General features: G+C 40.4%; 1 protein-coding gene across 4 annotated transcripts; it reads right to left on the bottom strand.

Annotated features, from left to right (window-relative positions):
- Positions 1–803: 803 nt before the first annotated feature.
- On the bottom strand, positions 804–8,655 carry LOC134033214 (NACHT, LRR and PYD domains-containing protein 12-like). 4 transcript variants are annotated; one of them, XM_062477280.1, is made up of 13 exons: positions 8,585–8,655; positions 8,000–8,189; positions 7,648–7,761; positions 6,867–6,924; positions 6,562–6,781; positions 4,652–6,434; positions 4,354–4,524; positions 4,115–4,273; positions 3,605–3,778; positions 3,330–3,503; positions 3,068–3,241; positions 2,937–2,974; positions 804–2,778 (listed from the first exon to the last, which is right to left on the bottom strand). In XM_062477280.1, the coding sequence occupies exons 2-13, from the start codon at positions 8,083–8,085 to the stop codon at positions 2,258–2,260; spliced, it is 3,672 nt and encodes a 1,223-aa protein (XP_062333264.1). In that variant the 5' UTR covers positions 8,086–8,189; positions 8,585–8,655; the 3' UTR covers positions 804–2,257. The 4 variants fall into 4 exon arrangements, with proteins under 4 accessions (XP_062333264.1, XP_062333265.1, XP_062333266.1 ...); XM_062477281.1 differs by having other exon boundaries at positions 8,000–8,121; XM_062477282.1 differs by having other exon boundaries at positions 8,000–8,146; positions 8,585–8,635.
- Between the last annotated feature and the right edge of the window lie 966 nt (positions 8,656–9,621).

Below are 9,621 nucleotides of genomic sequence, written 5' to 3'. Positions count from 1 at the left end.
CTGTTGAAAAGACAGTTGTTTGGATGGTGTAAACTGATAGTCTGGAATCACGTTTAAGTTGCAGCCTCTATTACATTTGTTATTTATTTTTATGACATAGCACATTATGTAAACTAGGGTATAGTGTTAACACAGTAATTTTAAGTAAATGTTACTAATAGTTTTATCACGGACCAGCTTCAAAGGTGTATGTTTCAGGTGAATTAATTCTTTTCAAGGGTTGTAAATTGATACAGAATTGGGTGGTCAAAGTTGCTCCGTGATAAATTAAACAATAGTTCAATTGTGTTCACAATGTCATCATTACAAACACTAAATCAAACACAATACTGCACAAGCAGGGTACTTTTTAAAGCATGGAATTTCTATGCATGCAATGTAGGCCAATAACCTTCAGATTACTTACACATGACACAGATCAACAAACATTTGTAAAACCTTCTCCATGACTTTAGATGGTAGACGTCAGCTCTCAACCATAGAAGAAGAATGTTTGATATTCCATCAAATATTGATGCAACACACCTTATAGGTTCTTTGAAATAAGTTTCAGTTTTCTAGAGGTACTTATATGTATTTGAATGCTTCATTGAATCTAAACCATCACATAAAATGAAATATCACAATAATCAACTGGTGACTTTATGGTGATGTTATGTCTGCTTCTGTGGTGTAAGAAACATCTTCAATTCTACAATAACACAGTTGGTCAACACAATTTGAGTGAGTGGGTGGGAGGTATAGACCTACGTAATGACAACAAGACAAGGGAGACAACTGATGTACTGTATTTGTTCCAAACCTTACTAAATTCAAGAAAATGTAAAGCCACTTACTGAACATGCAAAACATTGGCCTCTTGTTCATATGGCAGTTTTATTATTTATTGTTTCTCAATGTCGTTGACTTATCAAGACGTTTATTTTGACGTATAATTTGATGACAAGTTCAGCTATTTTGTACATTTAAATTGTTCTTCATTTACAACTTTAACCCTCCTCCCCCTATAGTTCATGGTTCTATTTGTGATGCCAAATGAAAATTAAGTGCCCACATGTCTGTTGTGTTTGTGTTCAGATCTCAGATAAACAACAAATGTGATGCAACTTGAACATTTTGTAATTAAACCGTTTTAGTGACATTGATTTAGAATGTGCTGTTCCGACGGAGTTCACCCCACTTTAGAAATGTGTTCTACTGTATAATGTAGCTCCTAGTGTTGTATGAGTGCACATGTTGTGTAGGTTAGTGACAGGCCTCCTCCCTCAGACCTTCTAGAACAACAGTCAGTAAAAATGTGTGATGTCAGCTATCGCAGTTTGGATATGTTCACATATGTAAAACCCTTTCTCACTCACACGGTAAACCATTCCATCAATGTTTATTTTCCCTTCAGTGTACAGCACTAGAAATAAAGTATTGCTTCTTTGATGTGCTTGTGTCTTTGTTCTTTGTCCATTATTAATAACGCTACTAAATAAAATGTGATTAAGTGGTATAATTACAATGAAACAATACAATATGCAAGTATAAGAAAAAGTACATTTGTCTTCCTTCTCTATAATTATAGATGCCTTTTGATGTCAACCATATTGTGAAGTAATGCTCATCACATTCACAATCTAACATTGCACTATAATCGATGAGATTCAGTACACAATTTTATCTGCCCGCTAAATAAACCAATGCAAGGTATGTGACTTGGAAATCTGTCAGCCCCCTGCCCGCCCACACACACACACACTTTTTACTAAGAAAATTATATTTAACGGCAGCATCCTCAGTTATTAAAAAAGGTTGTCCCACCCACATTTGAAAACATGAACGGGAAATTCACTTTAGCTCTACCTCTCAAGTTAATGCTAGACAGTGACAGTTTTCTCCAGTGGAGAGGCCATTAATTACAACTGTTATCATGAAATTACAGTATATAAAGTATGTCTTCGGTACATCAGTATGCACCAACTCAGTGGTAGATGAGGTAATGCAGACTACTTTACTGGAGTTGAAGACAACAGCTTTCATTTCAGAAAAACATGACCTCTAGTGGGTGGAATGTCATACAGCTTGCAGTGAAACCACTGGTCTGTTCACAGTAAAAACAATCCAAATACAGAACACGTATTATTGTTAACTTTAAGATAAAACACCTTCCTGTGTGTGTTCTTGTCTACAAGACTTAAGAGAAAGTCAAATTTCATCATATCATCTCAAATCATCAAATCATATCGCTCACATTTCTTTGAATCCTGCATGACTAACATAGAGACATGGATGTTTTTTCCCAAACCCAGAACCCAGGGTAGATGGCCTTGGTGAATGTGGAGTGGAATGTGTATAGAAGGGTGCACGTATCAGAAGAGATGCTGTAAAAGGAGAGACTGCCAGCCGGCCAGTCCAGATACACTCCGACTCTGTTGGACATCGGCACGTCTATGCAAGTCTTTATATTACCATGCCAAGCAGTGTAAGTGTGACCAGAGCAGCTTAGACACCATGAGTTATCATTGTGCCCCATCAAACTGTCATTCAATTTCCCAGCCCTGTTGATTCCTTCATATGCCACTCCGATGAAGCCCCCTAACCCACTCCATTCCACCTCCCAGTAACAGCACCCGGTCAGGCCCTCGCTACACAGCACCTGGGACCAGTCTGTAAATCTCTTGGGGTCATCAGAATAGGAATTCTTCTTTCCTTTCCATGTGACCTTTCTGCCCCCATCAGACAGAGACAGGTTTCTGTGGCAAGTGTTGACGTCCAGCGTGAGATTACAGGTATCTAATGAAGAAGACAAGGAAAAAATAAATCATAAATCTATCAATCTATTTGGAAGCAAGCAGACTGCCACATGTAGCAGTTTGAATGATGGTGCTGTAAAAGCAATGCTTTTCGTTCCGTGTGAATGTGCAGTGAATGCAGAATGCATATAAACATACTCCTTCTTAATGACCAGCATAACCCTGCAGGCTGAATTCTGTGAGAGAAATTAAATGAGTTATTTAGGAATTTTATAAACATTTCGTTAAGTCAGTTTGTTAAACCAATTACAGAAATGGCCAGTTTTTACCTGAGAATTTGGAGTTTATAGTTGGGATCCTTTAGTGCAGAGGAAAGCAGCATCAGTCCTGAGTCTCCTGGGTGATTATAACTCACGTCCAGCTGTGTCAGGTGGGTGGGGTTAGACTTCAGAGCTGAAGCCAAACAGGCACAGCCTTCCTCTCCAACACCACAGAATGACAACCTGTTCATGAATGACAATGATCATTTCACTAGATCAAGTAAAAAGTGTATCAGTAAAAAAGGATATTCCTCAGCCCTATTAAACTCACTGTATGGTCTCCAGTTTACAGTGTTGACTCCCTAGAACAGCAGAGAGCTGTTTAGCACCAGAATCCTGCAGGTTGTTGTCACTTAGGTTTAACTCTCTCATGTGGGAGGATTCTGAGACGAGAGCAGAGGCCAAGGCCTTACAGCCTTGCTCTGTGATTTGACACTCACACAAACTAGTTAGGAAATGGAGGAAAAACAAAATGTTCACATATTGTGATATTAAGACATTACTGTAAACAGCATACCCAGTTAATCAACATTAAATAAAGCAAACCTCAGTTTTTCCAGTTGGCACTGAGGATTACCCAGTCCAGCAGAGAGCAGCATCAGCCCAGAATCCTGAAGGTGGTTCATGCTCACATGGAGCTCCTTCAGGTGGGAGGAAGGGCAGCAGAGAACTGATGCCAACTCTTCACAGCTTCTCTCAGTGAGATGACATGCACTCAGCCTTGACAGAAGATAACATGATATATCATCAATGCCCCTCAGTATGGGCAAAACAATCCATTTATTCTAATACCAATTTGAAATCTAGAACCAAAAATGGTATATTGTTTTAGCAGTCAGCTGAAGAAGTGCGACAGAGGGTGTATAAAAAGCCTACTGGAACCATTGTTACTTTTAGAGACACACAAAGAGCTAGATAGGCGAGTGTTCTCCTCCAGGTTTGCAAACATCAAAGAGTAGAGTAGTTGTATTGTTGTTTGAAGCATTGGCGTTCACCTTGTGTATCAATCAATAGAAATATGTATGCTGTGGTCAAGTTCCCACAACAATATCTCACCTCAACACTTGAATGTTTTCTAGTCCGGCATGGAGCAGCTTCAGTCCTGAATCTTGCAGCTTATTGTTACTTAGATCCAGCTCTTTCATGCGAGTGTTTGAGGTGAGAGCTGAGGCCAGCACTTCACAACATTTCCCTGTGAGGCAACACTTGTTTAACCTAGACAGGAAATTACAATGAGTATGTTTATTGTGAAGACATAAATGCTGATTGAACACAAATTGACATAACGTTTCAACCTGAGTGTCTCCAGTCTACTGTGGAGACTCATCCCAGCACAAAGATGCATCACTCCTGTATCTTGCAGGCTGTTGTCACTCAGGTCCAGCTCTGTCAGGTGGCTGGAGTTAGAGCTCAGAGCTCTAGACAATTCTTCACACGATCTCTCTGTGAGATGGCATGTATTCAGCCTAAACACACAAAAAAATAACAATTAAAACATGTAACCTTAATCTCCAACAAATATATATTTGTAAGCAAATATGATGTTAGGGTATGAGACAAGGACTAAAGGAACTGTTTATGTACTGTACTTACAAGGCTGTTTTTGAGACTTTGATGACTGGCAGCAGTCTCAGAAGACCTTCTTCTGATCTGGAGTATTCCTTCAGGTCAAAAACATCAAGCTTCTCTTTTGAGGTCAGCAACACAAAGACCAGAGCTGACCACTGTGTAGATGAGAAGTTGGCTTGGGAGAGATCTCCTGAGCTCAGGTAGCTTTGGATCTCCTCCACTAAAGAGCAGTCCCTCAGCTCATTCAGACAGTGGAACAGGTTGATGCACCTCTCTGGTGAGGGATTCTCCTTGATCTTCTTCTTTATGTACTTGACCGTCTCCTCATTGGTCTGTGGGGTCGTTCCTGTCTGTGTCAGAAGGCCTCGTAGGACAGCCTGATTGGATACCAGTGAGAGGCCCAGGAGGAAGCGGAGGAACAGGTCTCGGTGTCCATTCTCACTCTCCAAAGCTTGATCCACAGCTGTCTTGTGTAAGTCAATCTCTGGTTTGCTCTTCAGTGAAAATGAATGTTTCACATGTTTGACCAGAGGATTGTGTCCACTTGTCTTGAATGTGAGAAAGACATACAGAGCAGAGAGAAACTCCTGGATGCTCAGGTGTACAAAACTGAACACCTTCCGCTGGTACAGCCCACGCTCCTCTCTGAAGATCTGAGTACACACTCCTGAGTACACTGAGGCTTCTGTGACGTCAATGTCACACTCTCTCAGGTCTTCCTCATAGAAGATCAGATGGCCCTTTTCAAGTTGTTTGAAGGCCAGTTTTCCCAGCTTCAGGACGGTCTCTTTATCCCAGGGTGGATCTCTCTTGTGATCTCCTGGATGCATCTGGTTCTTCGGTTGGGTCTGATACACCAGAAAGTGTGTGTACATCTGTGTCAGAGTCTTGGGCATGTCTCCAGTCTTTGCTTCTCTCAACAGTCTCTCTAGAACCTTGGCTGCAATGCAACTGAAGACTGGTATGTGACACATGATGTGAAGGCTCCTTGACATCTTTATGTGTTCAATGATTCTGCTGGCCATGTTCTCATCACTGATTCTCTTCCTCAAGTACACCTCCTTCTGTAGATCATTGAACCCTTGTACCTCTGTCACCAAGTCAACACAGTCGGAAGGAATCTGATTGGCTGTTGTAGGTCGGGATGTTATCCAGCGTAGAGCTGATGGAAACAGTTTTCCCTTGATCAGATTGGTCAACAGCACATCCACTGAGGTTGTCTCTGTGACATTGCAACAGATTTCGTTGTTTGTGAAGTCAAGAGGAAGTCGGCACTCATCCAGACCATCTAAGACAAACAGGACGTTGTACTTTTCATAACTGGAGATTCCTGAATCTTTGGTTTCTGCGCAAAAGAGATGGAGAAGTGTCATCAAACTATGTTGTCTACCGCTCACCAAATTCAGTTCTCGAAAAGGAAGTGGAAAGATGAACTGGATGTTCTGATTGGCTCTTCCTTCTGCCCAGTCTTGGATAAACTTCTGCACAGAGATTGTTTTTCCAATGCCAGCAATACCCGTAGTCAGAACACTTCTGGTAGATCTTCCTTGTCCAGGAAGGGGTTTGAAGAGGTTCTGGCACTTGATAGGTGTCTCTGCCGTTGCCGGTGTCCTGGATTTTGTCTCAATCTGTCTGACCTCATGTTCATTACTGACCCCCCCACTTCCACTCTCTGTGATGAAGAGGTCTGTGTAGATGTTGTTGAGGAGTGTTGGGTTTCCTTGGCCAGCCATTCCCTCAAACACACACTGATATTTCTTCTTCAGGCTGCATTTCAGTTGACGCTGACATACAGCAACTAGTTCATCTGGATGGAAGACCATGAATTTACTCCCAGTAGTACAACAATCATTCGTCCACAAAGCAACTTCTATATATTTTGTATGCACTACCAAGATATTAGTATATTCAATGTCAAATGCCAGATATCTTACTTTTCTCCAGTGTGTCGGCCATCTTGTTCTGGTTCATGCTCCTAAGGACATGCAATGTGATCTTCAGAGCTCCATCTCTGACCGTGTTTTCAAACTCAGCATCAACTGGTTCTTCCTCCTTCTTTTGACTCTCAATAGACTCCGGGTAATCTTCGTGTAGAAGCCCTTGGAATATCTTTAGATGTTTCCTGACTAAAGTGATGATGTTTTGTTCTAGCAACTAAAACAGATTATTTGATTTAAAGTATTATATTATATGTAAATTTACAAACAGTTACTGCTGCAAATCCATGTTATCAGCCCACCTTGAAAATAGCGATTACGTCATCTTGATGGTTTGATTCAGATTTCTTACATTGGTCACTGTTTTGGACAAACATTACGTGAGTGCTCAGGACAGGAATTATTACTTCTTTTGACTGGAAATAATATGAAATCCATAAGAGGAAAATGTTTATAGGGATATTATCTTAATTCAACATTAGTTAGATGATAAACACTATCTTGTTATGAATGACAAAAAAAATCTAATGTGACACAAGCTAGTAAACAGGTCCACATGTCGGCAACCTTCAAATTGGGCTTGGACTCCAATCTCTTTTCCTTTGGACACCAATCTCTTTTCCTTTTTACCACTTCCCTTTATTTCATATAATGAAAGTTTTTAAGAAGTCACTCAATATAATATACTATATTTTAGGATGAATACTCATAATTCTTCAGCAATTATGCCAGATAAACACATTTGAATAAAGAGTCTAATAAATGTCCATAGGCTGCTGCTACATTCCTGTGGTATTTGGTTTAATGAGTCCCTGGAAAACCAAAGTATATGTTAAAAGCAACTGAGAGGGATTGCTAAGGAGACAGGCATGGAGGAGATTAGAAATGCCGTAATTTCCTCCCCTGACCAAATTACATTCACTTTCACTAGTAGGCCTACTGCTAGCGTTACCAGCTGCCATGTCTCTGTGTTTGTTTCGAAGAACTTCCCAGTCAATAGCATGTGATCTGTCAATAGCAAGCATAGATAGATGAAATACAATAGCAAAGGGCGAAGCAAACCTGAAGAGAAAATACCCTTACCTTCCTGCTGGAAAGGGTTCTTGTTTGAAGTAGATTGGTTCCTCCATAGACTTTTTTTCCCTCAATGGCTCCAATTTTCTTGGGTCATGGGAGCCTGTTCTCTCCTGCGTGACTCTGTCAGTAAACGTCAACATAGTCCTCATGATAGTGACAATGTGGGTACAGCATGAGATCTGAAATTTAGTTTTGGCACTTGTTTTCCTTCCTGCTTGCAACTTAATTCTTAGCTCAGACAACCAACGGGGTATGGAAAAGCTTCTCAAAAACAAATAATACATTTACTCTGAATCATACTGTAAATATAAGCAAGAATTCAGCTAACATGAAGCCAATCATCAGCCTTATAACTCACATTTTAGATTCAATGCAGGGACTCCCTTCACAAGGATCTGTTTCAGAGGCAGTGCTGTCCTCATCTCTCTCCCCAGACAGACTCATGGCAGCCTCAGGTGGAGGATCTCTCCTGACTCACACCTGAAGCAGACGGGGTCAATAGCTTCTGTAAAGACAACACATCTACCTCCTTGACGAGTCCATCAAATCTGCAGTGAGGATATGACATGTTTGACATCATTCATGCTTGCATGTACGCAAACATTCCTAGGATGATCAGAAATGACTTGTTGTGTCTTTTCTCAAGTTTTGTTCTCTCAGGAAACCGTCATTTAAATATGTACGGCACTTCACTGTTGAATTAGCAGTGTTCTAAAAGTAATCATGCATAGAATGTTTACAGGGTAAAGTATGAGGCCATAAGTAATTTTAGTATTTTTGGTATTATGTATGTGCTTGTCCTTCTCTATCATCACATTTTTAATCTAACTGTAATGAATATCACGATAATATTATACATGTACACTCCTAAATACAACTGTTATAAACAAATATAATACAAATATAATGTTTCCATTTTAGATACAAAACACCAACCACTTACAATTGTGAGGCCTTTCCCAGCAGCTGTTAATCCTGCTCCGGTGTCGTGAAGGAAGTTGTTGACGTATAAACATATTCCAAAAACATCGAAAGCCACTCCTTTCATCAAGCTTAAACTGGTTTTAATCCTGAATCCTTGTTGAACAGGTTTGTCTCAACAGGGGAGGAAAGGCTGCATACCTGTTCTGACGTAGACTGTAGCTGTATGGGTTCATGATCACCTGGCATTCCATGTTTCCTCTTGCAACAAACCAGGTTGAACCAGGATGCACCTGAGTGTGTGTGTGTGTGTGTGTGTGTTACACTGCAGCAGTGTGCTCCAGTATGTTTGTATGTCTTCAAACTCAGTCAGTCCAGTCCACACACATGCACACATTGTAGCGAAAAAATCACGACACATAAGTTTACCTGCGTGTAGTTTTAATGACTCAGCATGGAGAGGAAGTCATGTCGGTTTCATTAGACTACAATTGACGATAGATGATAGAACTACAAACATGGAGGAGCAGTGATAAAACAAACTACAGTGGGACAGGAGCTTGGCACATACAGCAACGAGTCAACCCAATAAACAAACACACACAATTACAACACACACACACATACACACAAATACGACACACATACAAGCACATGTAAAGCCTCATCTAGAATATACATACTTACATAGCATTCACACCATCAGTCACTGCCGATTCATCTGTGGCAATTACCAACTAGTTCACGCGTAAAGCATTATAATACCTTTTACATGTTCTTCACTGTTAACTATTCTCTCAAATACTCAGAACCCAAACACACCATGCAAACACACACACACACACACACACAGATTTCCTTTTTATCAGGTAATACATCTTTCAAGTTCTTCAAACTCATTGTCAAACTTCTTCTTTTTTTTTTTTACTACAGACAGAGACATTCTGTGCAAGAACATACATTTTGGTACTAAGGCAATTATTGTAGTTCCACAGGACTAATACGGTTGACGCTCCGTGCTGATAGAACACTGTCTCTCTGATTGGATCATGTTGCCTC

This window comes from Osmerus eperlanus, chromosome 14 (genome assembly GCF_963692335.1).
Source record: "Osmerus eperlanus chromosome 14, fOsmEpe2.1, whole genome shotgun sequence".
Lineage (NCBI taxonomy): Eukaryota > Metazoa > Chordata > Actinopteri > Osmeriformes > Osmeridae > Osmerus > Osmerus eperlanus.
The sequence above is the reverse complement of the archived record's forward strand: the minus strand, read 5'-3'. Positions and strand labels throughout refer to the sequence as shown.